Genomic DNA, 16,268 nt, shown 5'->3' with positions numbered 1-16,268 from the left:
ACAGCAATAACTGCCTTCGCAAAATATTATTCCACATTTTGCTTGTGTGGAAATAGGTTCAGACTCAACAGATTTGCAATCATTGTATTAAAACGCTGACACGAGCAATGGCATTTCCGATATTACGCCGAAAGCGATGATGGTGATTAGGTAATGATGGAGCACAAGAACTACGTGGAACAAATTCAGAGTTTGTCAGGGCAGTAGACTAAGGGAGGCTAAATTTAAGATGTTGGCAGCACAAAAGAAGGCCATTCGGCCCACCGTGTCGCTGCCAGAATCCCAGAGCAAACACGCTGCTTAGAACCTCTGAAAAATCAATTTAGTCCCGAACTTCAAAAGGAAATCTGTGTTGAAGGATGATGAATGTTTGGAATGATCCACTGGATCGGTAGGGGGATTGGAAGCATTGGGGATCCGGTTAGGTGAGGTGCTGGCTGAGCAGAATGGACGATCTGTCCACGCCCTGACACCAGCGAGGTGTGGACCCTGACAGCCTGAGCTAAAAGCAGCTGCCCTTTACTCAGACAGGCTGAACACTCAGCCGGTGCGTTCACAAGTGTTACCTGGTACGAGCCTTCCTCAAACAGCAGGGGAGCGCTGCAGCCAGCAAACCAAAATCAGGTTCCTGATTTCTCAACGATTGTCAACGAGCTGTTGCTTCGCTGAGAACCTGGAACCAGCACATAGCAGACAGCCTCCGCTGAAGGCAAGTCTGCACAACATCAATTGGCTACAAGGTTCCTGATATGGACCCCAGCATTACTAATAGCACAGGATTTGTGCAGGTGTTTCAAGAGGCAATTCCCAAGGATTCCGGTGGCTTTCTACATGCGCGACAGTCCCTGATAACACTGAAGCTGCACACTGCAAGATTATTGGGAATAGGTACAGCAACTTTCATTTGATTCATCTCAGCACATCATCACAATGTATCCTAGCGATGGCTCAGCAGGCAACATACTTGTCTCTGAATCAGAAGGTGGACATTTCAAGACCCACTTAAGCAGAAAACTGATGCTCCTCTAGAGCTGTACTGAGGGAGCGCTGCACTGAGGGAGCACTGCACTGAGGGAGCGTGACACTGAGGGAGTGCTGTACTGAGGGAGCGCTGCACTGAGGGAGCGTGACACTGAGGGAGCGGTGCACTGAGGGAGCGTGACACTGAGGGAGTGCTGTACTGAGGGACTGCTGTACTGAGGGAGCGTGACACTGAGGGAGTGCTGTACTGAGGGAGCGCTGCACTGAGGGAGCGTGACACTGAGGGAGCGGTGCACGGAGGGAGCGTGACACTGAGGGAGCGGTGCACGGAGGGAGCACTGCACGGAGGGAGAACTGCACGGAGGGAGCGCTGTACTGAGGGAGCATGACTCGGAGGGAGCGCTGCACGGAGGGAGCACTGCACAGAGGGAGCACTGCACGGAGGGAGCGGTGCACGGAGGGAGCGGTGCACGGAGGGAGCACTGCATGGAGGGAGCACTGCATGGAGGGAGCACTGCACGGAGGGAGCGGTGCACGGAGGTAGAGGTGCACGGAGGGGGCGCTGCACTGAGGGAGCGCTGTTATGATGGAGTGCAGTAATGAGGGAGCGCTGCACTGAGGAAGCGGTGCACGGAGGGAGCACTGCACGGAGGGAGCGGTGCACGGAGGGAGCACTGCACGGAGGGGGCGCTGCACTGAGGGAGCGCTGTGCTGATGGAGTGCTGTACTGAGGGAGCGCTGCACTGAGGGAGCGCTGTGCTGATGGAGTGCTGTACTGAGGGAGCGCTGCACTGAGGGAGCGCTGTGCTGAGGGAGCGCTGTGCTGAGGGAGTGCTGTACTGAGGGAGCGCTGCACTGAGGGAGCGCTGTGCTGAGGGAGTGCTGTACTGAGGGAGCGCTGCACTGAGGGAGTGCTGTATTGAGGGAGTGCTGCACAGAAGACGCTCTGTGCTGAGTGAGCGTGCCACTGAGAGTGCGCTGCACTGAGGGAGGGTTGCACTGTACTGAGACGGCGCTGTGCTGAGGGAGTGCAGTAATGAGGAAATGCTGTACTGAGGGAGTGCTGTACTGAGGGAGCGGTGTACTGAGGGACTGCTGTACTGAGGGAGCTCTGTACTGAGGGAGTGCTGTACTGAGGGAGTGCTGTACTGAGGGACTGCTGTACTGAGGGACTGCTGTACTGAAGGAGCGCTGTACTGAGGGAGCGCTGTACTGAGGGAGCGCTGTACTGAGGGAGCGCTGTACTGAGGGAGCGCTGTACTCAAGGAGCGCTGCACTGGGGGAGCGCTGAACTGATGGAGTGTTGTACTCAGGGAGCACTGCACTGACAAAGCGCTGCACTGAGGGAGCGGTGTACTGAGGGACTGCTGTACTGAGGGAGCGCTGCACCGAGGGAGTGCTGTACTGAGGGACTGCTGTACTGAGGGAGCGCTGTACTGAGGGACTGCTGTACTGAGGGAGCGCTGCACCGAGGGAGTGCTGTACTGAGGGACTGCTGTACTGAGGGAGCGCTGCACCGAGGGACTGCTGTACTGAGGGACTGCTGTACTGAGGGAGCGCTGCACCGAGGGAGTGCTGCACCGAGGGAGTGCTGTACTGAGGGACTGCTGTACTGAGGGAGCGCTGCACCGAGGGAGTGCTGTACTGAGGGACTGCTGTACTGAGAGAGTGGTGTACTGAGGGAGCGCTGTACTGAGGGAGTGGTGTACTGAGGGAGTGCTGTACTGAGGGAGTGGTGTACTGAGGGAGCGCTGTACTGAGGGAGTGCTGTACTGAGGGAGTGGTGTACTGAGGGAGTGCTGTACTGAGGGAGTGCTGTACTGAGGGAGTGGTGTACTGAGGGAGCGCTGTACTGAGGGAGTGCTGTACTGAGGGAGTGGTGTACTGAGGGAGCGCTGTACTGAGGGAGCACCGTACTGAGGGAGCGCTCTACTGAGGGAGTGCTGCACTGAGGGAGCGCTGTACTGAGGGAATGCTGTACTGAGGGAGTGCTGCACTGAGGGAGTGCTGCACTGAGGGAGCGCTGTACTGAGGGAATGCTGTACTGAGGGAGCGTTGTACTGAGGGAGCGTCATACTGAGGGAGCGTTGCACTGCAGGAGCGTTGTACTGAGGGAGCACAGTACTGAGGGAGTGCTGTACTGAGGGACTGCTGTACTGGGGGAGCGTCGTACTGAAGGAGCGCTGCACTGCGGGAGCACTGCACTGAGGGAGCGCTGTACTGTAAGAGATGTTGGCCTGAATTGTTCTGATCAGCATCCAGAGAATCGTGGGGGAATATATCTGCGCTGACTCTGACAAACTGTTGCCATTTTATGCTCCAACAATAGTTGATTGGCAACAGGCAGGATTTCCGCCCATCACAGGGAGGGTATGGCGCCTTCAACACCTGCCAGCCAATGAGATTGGTAGCTTCCTGGTGGCTGAAGGGGGCTTCTGACGGAGGCACCCTCGCCCACCCCTTTCCCACCTGAGATGCAGGTTTTTAAGTGCCCAATCAAAAGACCTTGTTGCGCCAATGTGGAACACAAGGAGGCCGTTAAATCTCGCAACAGGCCTTTCGCGGGATTTGCAATGCTCGGGACGTCTTGTGAGATCTAACGAGTTCTCGCGAGATGTTGCGATCTGTATCTCGCCCTCGCTGGCCGGGTTCCAGAAATGCATATTTTATCTGCTCACTGAAACATGTCTTCCCTGGGTTCGGGCCTAGGGGTCCACTGCCCTTATGAGGTGGGGTGAAAAAAGAACTTCCTTCTAAAGCTTTAATAAGAACCTACTTTGGCTTAGCTCCACCAGAGTCCTTCTTGTCTCCTGCCCCCGTGCCCAACCCTCTGCAAACTGCTTGGAGACAAGTCTTGTGTTTGGAGAGCAGGGGGCTTCCCTCTGAAAAATAGGGTTTCGAATTTCTGCTCGTCACACATTTTAAGAAAGAAGGCCTTGGGCTGGATTCTCCTATTTTGCTGCTAAGTGTCGACGCCGGCGTGGGAACTGCGGTGTTTTACGACGCCAAAATCGGTGCCGAACCCTCTCTGGTCAGCTTTGTGGATACAGGGCATCAGCCAGGCAAGAAAAGGGCCTCATGGATGAGCTGCATAAGTGTAGTAACATTGAGTTTACATAGCTTGGTGGAGATAATGCGGAGGTAATGCGTCTGGCCTCTTTACGTATCTGTTTTCTTTTGTGATATTTATTGAGGGATAAATATTGGCCAGGAAAGTGGAGATAACTCCCCGGCTTCTCTTCGAAGGGCAGCACGGTAGCATTGTGGTTAGCACAATTGCTTCACTGCTCCAAGGTCCCAAGTTCGATTCCACGCTGGGTCACTGTCTGTGCGGAGTCTGCACATTCTCCCCGTGTGTGCGTGGGTTTCCTCCGGGTGCTCCGGTTTCCTCCCACAGTCCAAAGATGTGCAGGTTAGGTGGATTGGCCGTGATAAATTGCCCTTAGTGTCCAAAATTTCCCTTAGTGTTGGGTGGGGTTACTGGGTTATGGGGATAGGGTGGAGGTGTGGACCTTGGGTAGAGTGCTCTTTCCAAGAGCCGGTGCAGACTCGATGGGCCGAATGGCCTCCTTCTGCTCTGTAAATTCTATGAAATCTAATGCTACGGGATCGCTTACATCCACCCAAGCAGGCAGGTGGGACCACGTGACATCTGAAAGATGACACTGTTGACTGAGTAGCACTCCCATCGGTATTGCACTGGAGCATCAGCCTTGACCTTGTGTGCTCAAGCCCTGAAGTGGTACTTGATCCAAGAACTTTGTGATTCAACTGAGTCACAGCTGACACACCTTTAGGTTAGCTCATAATGTTGGAAATAATATTATTAAGCACACCTATAATTCTGGGTTTTTGGAGCAGGCACATCAGCTATAACTAATACCAATGCCAGTTTGGAAAACTAGGATGGGCTCAGAAATCTAGGAGTGAATATATTACAGCATAGTAGATGCAGAATTCACCCTCTAAGCATAACATTTTATGTTAAACAATAATGTTTATTTCAGTTTTCCTGCATCTGCGGTAATTTTAATTTTTAACATGGCAGATTTTTCAGATGCAGGAACAGGATTTTAGTCAGGAAATACGAAGATAAAGAATTACCAGGGCCAATCTCCTACCTTCAGCAACCTTACAGCAACTTCATCTTCCAGCAGAAGATCCTTGCATTTCTCTGCCCATTCGACCGTGACTCTCAGAACCGTCTGCTTCCTCAATTGAGGGTAGGCTTCACTCCAGTTTTCAGCTCTTTCAGAAGCACCCGTGCAGTACGTAACACGCAGTTAAGGAGAACGGCTGCCAAATCTCACAAGACGGGCCCGTTATAGCTCATCGAAGGGGAGAAGGGCCATTTGGAAAATTTGAAATCAGCTAACGTTTAGCCACTTGCAGAAAGTGGCTGTTGAAGAAACAATGGTATCAGAATCTCCCACTGTATCTTAGTGTTTTACTGAGTGTTCATTCTGATAAATGACATGTGCAGGTAGTTTCAGGTACTGGGTTTGTTAACTAGTGCACTGGGTTATTGGATTTAGATGGTCAAACCTGCCATTGTAGCAGTAGAGACTGCTGAGCTCCATCACCCCTTGGTCAGCGCCATTTATAACTTGGTTTCCTTAAATCAGAAGGTAACGCCCTCTTCGCTCACCCTCAAATTCTTTTCCTCTCCTGAGGGCGTGTTAAGCGTTCCGTCCCATGTTTGTGGACAGCCCCCTTTTTGGCTTCTGGTTGGCCTGCCCATTAGACAGGGGTCTAAACCCAAGCTCATCCTCGCCCAACTTAGTACACAAGCATACACGTGCACACAGATCACAAGGTGGTGACCGCAAGTGTTAATTTGAGCCGTTCTCTTTCCTGGGTTCCTATTCTGAGGTTGAATCCAATGCTGCAAATTCAGTGCAGCTTAGGAATGGAGCTGGGACCCTCCCTGTCCCGAGTCCCTCAACTCCCCACTGAGTCAGGCATCCGCCTGCTAGACTATCAGAAAAGCTCAGGGTGCGTTATATTTGAATACACCGACAGACAGAGGGGACTGAATTGATGCAGGGACTGGATGTGGTCTCTAAGGGACCGTGTTTCAAATTTTTTCTGTCACGGTCAAGTGCTCCATAGAAACACAGCGTGCAACAACAGGTTGCTATTTGTGGAATGTGTAGCCCGGCAGCCACAACAACATTGCTAGTATAGGATTAGGATGGGATTTAGGGCAGAACAGGGTGACTGGGGTTATTATGAGAGAAAATTATTAGGCTTACGTCTGCAGAACAATACCGCTTTAGATTGTGCATTCCTTGAGACCCCTATTATTAATGGAAGTCCTGGATGACTAAGTGTTGCTTGGGATAATGGAAGCAACGTTTGATAGGTAAATACATTCCCTTCATGGGAACTCAGCCAGGCAAGGGCAGGAGAGGCTCAGGTTTCATTCCAGACAGAAATGACTGACCTCAGTAACCAGGGTGGTCAAAGTGCAGTACTTGTACTCAGCACCAGTCCATTAGAGCACAAGACAGGACAAGTAGGCCACTCGGCCAATCTGCTCTGCAATGCAATGAAATCATGACTGATCTGATATGATAATCCTCAGCTCCACTTTCTCACCTTATCCTCATGACCCTCGATTCCCTTGCTGATTAAATATGTATCGATCTCCGCCTTGAACATACTTAATGAGCCGGCCTCTACAGCTCTCTGTGGTAAAGAATTCCACAGATTCACTACCCCCTGAGAGAAGAAATTCCTGCACATCTCTATCTTAAATGGGTGACCCCTTACTCTTGAGATGATGCCCTCTGCTCCTCGACTGTCCTACAAGAAATAACTTCTCAGCAACTCTGTCAAAGCCCCTGAGAATCCGATATGCCTCAATAAGGTCACCTCTCATTCTTCTGAACTCCAATGAGTACAGGCCCAACCTACTCAACCTCTCCTCATAAGAAAATCCCTCCATACACGGGATCAACCTCGTGAACCTCCTCTGGACTGCCTCCAGTGCTGGTATATCACTTTCCCAGTCAGTTGGCGAGGTGGAAAGAGGTAATTCCTCTCCAAGCTGATTTCAAGCAGCCCATTCTGACTGGACGTCAAGTGAGGGCTTTGCTTTTTCGCTTTGCCTCACAACAACATATATTTATATAGCGCCGTTAACCTAATGAAAAATCCCAAGGTGCTCCACGGGAGCATTAGGAGTATGACACTGAGCTACATATTAAGCCAGGTGAACAAAAGCTTCTGGAGGTAGGTTTAAGAACCATCTTAAAGGGGAGTCACAGTCTAACAACCTCACGATAGAGGCTCATTTGTGAAAATTGGCCACTTGGTTGAGGAACCGGTATGTGGCAGGGACATAGGTATGCCGGGAGTCGGTGGCCGTGAAATTGGCAGTCACTGCAGTTTCCCGTCAACTTGGGGACGAATGTTCCTAAATGTTGGCCCAAGGCTCATGAAGATTTGATCCTTGTGTCTCATGTGCATGGAATTGGCAAGCTGACCCTATTGTTAATCCTTGTAGGGGGATCTGGGGTGGGGGGGGGGAGGGGGGGGGGGGGTGATGAAGGAGTTACAGTGGCCTCCGGTATTTTTCTAGAGCGGGTGGCACGGTAGCACAGTGGTTAGCACTGTTGCTTCACAGCTCCAGGGTCCCAGGTTCGATTCCCCTCTGGGTCAATGTCTGTGTGGGGTTTGCACTTTCTCCCCGTGTCTGCGTGGGTTTCCTCCGGGTGCTCCGGTTCCCTCCCACAGTCCAAAGATGTGCAGGGGTAGGTGGATTGGCCATTCCAAATTGCCCCTTAGTGTCCAAAAATGGTTAGGTGGGGTTACTGGGTTGCAGGGATAGGGTGGAGATGTGGTCTTAGGTAGGGTATTCGTTCCAACAGCCGGTGCAGGCTCGGTGCGCCAAAGAGCCTCCTTCTGCACTGTAAAGTCTAATCTCTGATGAGGTGATGTTCTTTAAAGATCCCCAGTTTGACCACTTTATTAAGTAATTAATTAGCCATAGTCCAAAAACCACAATAAGTATCTCTCTCCAAAAGAGAGACAATGGGTTACAAAGAACTTGGGGGCACCACTCAACATAAAGCCCGGGATGATGAGGAAGCGCCCCCCCCCCCCCCCTCCCAATGAACCAGCACAACTGGGGGTTGAACCTGCTCCATTGGCAACCTGCTCCATTGGCATCATTATGTATCACACCCGAACTATATAGCCAACTGAGCTATATGGTTGGACCCCAAATATTTGAGTGGACCATTTGGGCGTAGCATGCCTCCACCAGTAAAAACAGGCCGGGGACCCTGATTTGCAGGTTTTAGCTGCATAGTGCCTGCTCCGCATTTACGCTTGCATCTGGGGATAAGGGGTTCGACAGATCGGGACCTGAAATCTGTTCCCACAAAGCTAAAAGAAAATGGTGCGTGAGGAGGCTTGCCTTCTCAAACGGAATGCAGAGAACATGAAAGAGGAGGGACAAAAAACCCGAAAGAGTTATGTTCATATGCGAAAGATTGTGGGAGGTCTCCAATTTACAAAAAGTAAAAAGCTGAGGATGATAATTAATTTGGGTGTGCGTTTGCGAATAAATGACAATTTACCCAATAGCTGTTGATAGGAATATTATAGGTTTTGTCAAACAGACGTAGATTCCCGTTTGATTTAATAACGAGAGTGAGGCAATATTTTCCAAAGGAAGGATATTGTTTGTGGAGAACCTGCAGCAGCCTGTCAGTTGGCATGAAGACTGAGTGGGTGAGGAGGAAATCATCCAGCAAAATTTCTGCAAGAAGACAAAAAAAAAATCATCAGAAACATACTGGGGTTCGCTGCTAATATATATTATCACCTTTATATAATACATAAAGAAATATTTTACACGCAACTTTAACTGTGGTGATCTCGTTGTAGCTAATGACACTGTGGCAAGCAAAAAAGCCTTCTGGACCTGAGCTCTCGTGGTGGGGTGCGTGGCTGAATACAAATAAGGTGTCCCACCCCAGGAGCATCTGCAGCCGCTAACTGGGAGTGCCTGGCCTACAGCTCCAGAGACAAGTTGTGAAAATAAGTATCAACAGGACTGGTGCGGGATTCTTGGCAGCCTGAACAAGGGTGTAACACAAGATTTGGAGCTTGGGTGGTTTTCACTATAGAGTCTCCAGGCTTCAGTGTTTGGAGTATAATGGTGCTGGCACTGCTTCCTTCCACAATAAAAACACTAAAGCGCTGAGGAAAAACTCAGCAGGTCTGGCTGCATCTGTGGCGAGACTAACAGAGTTAACGTTTCAAGTCTAATATGACACTTCATCAGAACTGGAGAGCGGTAGAAACGTGTTGCATTTTCTGATGTTTAAAAAAGGCAAGGGGAGAGACATATCAGCCATGACTGAATGGCGTGGCAGACTCGATGGGCCAAATGTCCTCATTCTGCTCCTATGTCTCACGGGTTGGTGGGAGCAGGTGGAGCGAAATAGAATGTCAAGGATAGGTTGGAGGTCAGCAGAGATTAAATGACAAAGATGTCATGGAGCACAACACAAATGGAATGGTGGGGGTAGTATGAAAGACTAAAGCAGATGTTAATAGCGGAATAAAGGTCAGCACTGTCTGAAGGTAGAATATGTTAACAGCAGAAAAAGAGTCGGCGCTGTCTGAAAGCAAAACATTTTTTTTTTTTTAAATTTAGTGTACCCAATCATTTTTCCAATTAAGGGGCAATTTAGAGTGGCCAATCCACCTAGCTTGCACCTTTTTGGGTTGTGGGGGCGAAACCCACGCAAACATGGGGAGAATGTGCAAACTCCACACGGACAGTGACCCAGAGCCGGGATCGAACCTGGGACCTCGGCGCCGTGAGGCAGCAGTGCTACTCACTGCGCCACTGTGCTGCCCTTGAAAGCAAAACATGAGAACAAAGTACAGAGTCGTACTTGGAGATCTGGGAGCGGTGGACAAAATGGGGGTCAGGGTTTATGGTCTGAAGTTGTTGAACTCAACGTTGAGTCCTCTTTCTTCTTCCTCATTTGGCTGTCATGCACTTCCTGAGTTTTGCTATGGAGGTTCGCGTTGTGTGCTAGAGAATATCTAAATGTAATTGTGTTTCGGGAGCTGTGACGGGGAGAAAATCCCTCACTGGCTTTTTATAAAGACAAGGATAGATCATGGAGGTCATTCATCTCTTGCTGCCTCTCCTACTGGAGGAACCTAAGGTTCCTCTCCTACTGGAGGAACCTAAGGTCCCCCCCTCAACACTCATCATCTGCCTCTTGACTGATACTGCAGTGCCTGGAAAGGAATGAATCATTCTGTACAGAGATGCGATTGCCAAATTTGAGGACATAGAAACTCTTCCAGAAGTTGTGGCTTAATTGGCCAATTGTGCCTTGAATTAACTGTTGGCTCAGTGATAGGTAATATTCATGCTCTGGTTCAGACGGCCATAGGCTTAACCCCCTTTCCAGTATTAGGCAGCCAATCTGGCCTGTAATGTTGAGGGAATATTGTTGGAGGAGCTGTCTTTCAGGCGAGATATTAAATCAAAGTCCAGTCTGATCTAAATTAAACATTCCATTCAACAGCATAATATAAATAAGAACAAGGGTTTTCTGGCCATTGCTCATACTAATCACCAAACAAGGTAACGACTCAATGGGGCTGGTTTGGCACACTGGGCTAAATCGCTGGCTTTGAAAGCAGATCAAGGCAGGCCAGCAGCACGGTTCAATTCCCGTACCTGCCTCCCCGAACAGGCGCCGGAATGTGGCGACTAGGGGCTTTTCACAGTAACTTGATTTGAAGCCAACTTGTGACAATAAGCGATTTTCATTTCATTTCATTGCTGTTTGCAAGGTTTTCTGTGCCCAATTGACAGCTGCATTTGCTACTGAAGAACATAATATGCTATGAAGTGTTGTGAGTCATTCTGAGTTGTAAAAATAATTCTTTAAATGCAAGAGCATTTATTTTCCTTCTTCCTAAATATATACATATGTATGATCTGAAATGTGGATTCAAAGATACCTGATACAAAGCATTTGGAAGTTTCCTCTGATGACTGCCAAGGTCCTATAAAAAAATGATTAACCCAGTAAGAATGTGCCAAAGTGGCCCTAATTTGGCACCAGTTTGCCAACTCAGGCAGACGTCACTGGGGAGCAGGTGTAGGATTATTACAGCCATTAGAAAAAGGAGAAATTCAATCCCATCAACCTGGCAGGATTTGAGCTCAGTTTTTGAATCATAGAACAATACAGCAGTGAGAGGCCATTCTGCCCATCAGTCCTGTGCTGGCTCTTTGGCAGAGCTATCTTTAAAGGTAAACAGCCAGGCTCCTTCCTATGCAACTTCCTATGTATCTAAGCAGCACCTCTGAATGAAAGACTTGCATTTATACAGCGACTTTTGCGACCTCAGGATATCCCGAGCCACTTTATAGCCAGTGAAGTACTTTTGAGTCACAGTCACTGTTTCCGATGTTACAACATTTCACAAATACTTCACTGGCTGTGAAATACTTTTGAGACATCTTCTGGTCATGGAAGGTGCTATATGAAGGCAAAACCTATTCACAGCTACTCAGCAGACAACAATTTAATTATCCTCACACCTGCCTTGCAGCCGCTGGGCACAATCCCCCCCCCCCCCCCCCCCACTCAAGATGCCAGCGGAGCTGACTGTAAACTGTGCAAATTATGGACACCGACACTGAATATTTTGCATCAGGGATTGTGACAGGCATAAAAAATTAGTTGCATCACAAAAAACAATGTTGTGGTTGCTATCGGCTTCTTTCACTGAGGTGTATCACAGGAAATGTCTGTCTTCATTTTACACACAGAATTCAAGCCTGCATCAAAACAGCATTGTTTTTCTCTGACCAGTCAACCACTTAATTGCAAGATAAGATTCCATAAATACACAAAGTGAAAATCATTTACCTGGAATATAAACACACCTATTCAATGGCCCTGGCATCTTGTTTTCACTTTGCATAGGAGCAAATACTGACGCACAGTGTAGCCACAGACTTTTAAAAAAATCTTTGATGGGATTTGAGCGTCACTGAAAAAGCCAGTGTGTGTTCCTCGTTCCTAATTGCCCTGGAACTGAGTGTCTTACTCGGCTATTTCAGAGGGCAGTTAACAATCAACTAGATTGATGTGGATGTGGAGTCACAGGTAGGCCAGGCTGGGTAAGGATAGCAGGTTTTGTTACATCATCCTTGGGCAAGGGCGTGGCCAATTCCACGTGCCCCAGACTCACAAGTGAATTAACCAACAATTCTTTAAAAAATTCTGGAAACTTTTGGCCATGAGCTGCCCAATGATTACAGTCAACAGGAGCGGCATTCTCCCCTACCCGGCGGGACGGGGGGTCCTGGTGTAGAGGAGTGGCGCCAACCACTCCGACGTCGGGCCTCCCCAAAGGTGCAGAATTCTCCGTAGCTTTGGGGGCTAGGCCCGCTCCGGAGCGGTTGGCACCACGCCGACTGGCGCCAAAACCGGAACCAGCGGTCTTTCAGGCCCGCCGCCCGGGCTGGCCGAAAGGCCTTCGCCGGTTTGCGCATGCGCCGGTGGGATTCTCTTCCGCTTCCGCCATGGCGGCGGCGGAGGAGAAAGAGTGCCCCCAAGGCACTGGCCTGCCCACCGATCGGGGGCCCCTGATCGCGGGCCTGGCCACCGTGCGGGCACCCCCCGGGGTCCGATCGCCCCGCGCCCCCCCCAGGACCCCGGGGGCCCGGTCGCGCCGTCGATCCCGTCGCCACCAGAGGTGGTTCAAACCTCGGCGGCGGGAGAGGCTTCCCAGCGGCGGGACTTTGGCCCATCGCGGGCCGGAGAATCGCCACAGGGGCCTCGCCAATCGGCGCAAACGTCACGCCGATCAGCGGGGCGTGATTCCCGCCCCCGCCAATTCCCGGGTGGCAGAGAATCTCTGCCACGGCGGAAGCGGGATTTTCGGCGGCCCCAGGTTTGTAAGTTGAATCATGATAAGTGTTTATTTCTAACAGGAATAAAGATGAAATATGCAGTAATGACAACTGGATAACAAGCACGCTAACCTACTACCTCTTTTAACTCTCTCACCCTCTACCACTCTGACGCGAGACAGACAAACACAGAGGGGTGGAAAGGGGTAAAAATAATAAGGATTAAGAAATAAGGGTAAGAGTCCTTGCTTCAGATTATGAACTCTTTGCTCAGGACACTGGTTGATCAAAGCCACATATTCACAGGTGGTGAGGATGTTCTAGGCAGAGTTATTCATTGAGTACGGTACTTCAGAGGCAGCAGGTCTTCTGGAGAGTCATTTTAGTTCTTATTAAACTGAGCCTTCAACTTGAAGGTTCACATTCAAGCCTATTTCTTTCTTGAGACACTTTGTCTCACATCAAGCCCGGCTCCCAGCCCGTGGCTTGACTTCAAGCCTTTGCACTCTCGGGAGAATAACACCCAGTCTTGCTGGAGAGAGAAAACCAGCCCTCCCAATGGTCTTATGAAGATGGGCCTTTTGGGAGAGAATTCGTTTAAATCCTCCACCAAGACTGCAGAACCAGAAGTGAAACTAAAAAAGAACCTTTTGGCTCCGAGAAACATTCCAGAAGGATAATATTCAATCGTGACCTGTTACCGGGCAGATCACGGCTTCTGGTCCAAATCATTGGCAATCAGCTAAACCAATCAAATCAAGTCATCACTGATCTCTCCTGCAATCCTCCGTTTGGATTTTAAGGCACAGGCCGCTTTGCCTTAAAGTCACAAAGGTCCATTGATCATTTGTGGATCAAAACTGTACCAGCAGAATAAAAGAAAGGGGAAATAAGGGAATAAACAGGGAACAAACAGGTAGAACATCCATCTTTTGTATGAGGCCTTAAAGCCAGGCCCTGTCTTCATTCTCTGGTGTGTTTAAAATATCCCATTACTGTGAAGAAGAGCAGAGGAGATCTCCTGGCTAATATTTTTATCTCAGCCAACATCCTAAGATTCAGATTATACGATCATTATCACATCGTTGTGATGGGCCAAGCTTTAATGCTGTGTTTTTTTGCTGTTGAAAATTATATGTCTCATATCCATGGAATCTCTGCTTAAGAATCTACGAACCAAGTTCATGAGAAATACATCAAGATGGAGTTTCTGTTTCCAAATAAGGAGCTCGCACTCACTTATTGCAGGGAGGCATTTCAACTATCTGCTTCGGCAGAGGCTGGTTGGGTAAGTGTTTTGTCATCTTGCTCTTACTTGAAGCCTGGGCAGACAGCGGTTCTATTGAATGGCTACTCCAACTGTTGAGAGGCCAGGCCTTTAACTGTAACAGACCATTTTGCTGCAACCCCATCACAGGCACAGAACCCTTGTTCATATCACCATCTGTGATCCTGAGAAATAGGAGCAGAATTAAGCCATTGGGTCTGCTCCGCCATTCAATCATGGCTGATATATTTGTCATCCCCATTCTCCTACCTTCTCCCCATAACCCCTGACCCCCTTATTAATCAAGAACCTATCTATGTATCTCTGTGTTAAAGACACTCAGTGACATGGCCTCCTTCTGCGGAAAAGGATTCCACAGATTCACCACCCTCTACCTGAAGAAATCCCTGCTCATCTCTGTTTTAAAGGATCGTCCTTTCAGTCTGAGGCTGTGCACTTGGCCTCTCAGTATTCTGTAAGTTTCAATAAGATCCCCCTCATCCTTCTAAACTCCCAACAAGTACAGACCCAGAGCCCTCAACCGCTCCTCATATGACGAGCTCTTCATTCCGGGGATCATTCTTGTGAACCTCCTCTGGACCCTCTCCAAGGCCAGCAGGTCCTATCTTAGATACGGGGCCCAAAACTTCTCACAATATATTTAGGTTCTGCATAATATTGTACAGAAGTTGTCATTACGAGTTATTGTACAAAATGATCCTCTTTCATATGGGATTAACATAGGTACAGTCAAGGAATATTGAGTGGTTACCTTGATCTGTCAGCTCCTGTGAGGTTTGGGATTTACCCTGGTTTGCATGCTCATTAAAGTAGTGTGGAATAATAGTGGCTGGGTAGGTGGGGGGAGGGGGGGGGGGGGGGCGTTGGGGGGGGGGAATGAGATGGGCATGAACACAACCAAAGGTTTTGGATGGTGCAATATTGCTTTTGAAGACCAATGTACGTGAGTATTTTAAACAAGTTTTTTTAAAGTTTGACATTTTATTAGTGTCTATTTCCTTCCGATTTTGGGAATTTTTCCCATTTCCCCTGCTCACTCTTTTACTGCCGTTAATGACATGCTGAGGGTGCAGTTGGCTTTCTTCCAGTACCGTGTCCAACTCACCAACCTCCCCATATGAGCCAAGGCAGTGAGTGTTAACAGTTGTTTGATTGCGGGTGCATTGTAACTGAACCCAATCCTATCCAACGTCCATACGCACGTTTATTGCAACAAGCATTGCTAGATATCTGAAGAACAGAAGTGCAAAGGCCAACCCTATCTGCTGCTCACCTCCCTTTCACTTGAAGGTGCCAATCCCTCTTATTTTTCTCCAATCTTCTTTTCGCCCTTGATTGCGCGTCTCTATTGTTCGAGAGCGTGGCCAGGGTCCGGGCAGGGGACTCCCAGGAGGACAACGGGAACGTCTTAGGGAAATCTTCAAGGTATCCCCGAAGAGGTCAAACATTTGTCATGGGAGACCCTGGCTTTTGGCCAACCAAAATGAAGGAAGCTCATTCGGGAAGGCACTGAACACAACGAGAGACATCATCGCGTCCATACAGAGGCACGGTCAAAGTGTTGGAGGAAGTGCACGAAGCTCCAAACAACCCATCTTCCCTAAAGAACCAACTGTCCCACATGTGATGGAGGCCGCAGATCACACATTGGACTTATCAGCCATCTCCTATCCCAGTGAACTGGAGTGGAAGCAGGTCGCTCGATTCGGAGGGACTGCCGAGGAAGAGGGGAGCACAGCGGGATGCATGAAATTAGCCACCTCTTAATAGGAAGGGAGAAGAGAACCATTGCAGAGGAGATCAAAAACTCAGCAGGGATTCAGGGAAATGAATCTGTGGGGGATGGGGGTCTCACTAATCCATGACACCACATTTACTCTGATACACTTACACATGATTAAGTCTGGTTATATTTATATCTAATGCATTATGATTGAACATTGTCTGTATAAAAGGTTACATTTACTGGCATAAGCCACTATTCATCATGTTTCATGAATTATTTGTAAATGACTCGACTATTACACATGCATTTTATGCACATTCTCATACATATTTACTTGTTATGACCTGTTCTTTGAGAAA

At 49.1% G+C, this 16,268-nt stretch overlaps 1 protein-coding gene across 1 annotated transcript in view; it reads right to left on the bottom strand.

The window, feature by feature from the left end:
• Positions 1-16,268, bottom strand: part of rapgefl1 (Rap guanine nucleotide exchange factor (GEF)-like 1) — a 98,758-nt gene that overhangs the window by 37,713 nt on the left and 44,777 nt on the right. The window contains exons 3-4 of the mRNA XM_038779615.1: positions 8,674-8,752; positions 5,103-5,253 (exon numbers count right to left, since the gene is read on the bottom strand). Coding sequence (XP_038635543.1) covers positions 5,103-5,253; positions 8,674-8,752 — 230 coding nt within the window. The remainder of the gene's footprint in view (positions 1-5,102; positions 5,254-8,673; positions 8,753-16,268) is intronic.

Source organism: Scyliorhinus canicula, chromosome 19 (assembly GCF_902713615.1).
Source record: "Scyliorhinus canicula chromosome 19, sScyCan1.1, whole genome shotgun sequence".
Lineage (NCBI taxonomy): Eukaryota > Metazoa > Chordata > Chondrichthyes > Carcharhiniformes > Scyliorhinidae > Scyliorhinus > Scyliorhinus canicula.
This window is presented reverse-complemented; position numbering and strand designations above follow the sequence as displayed.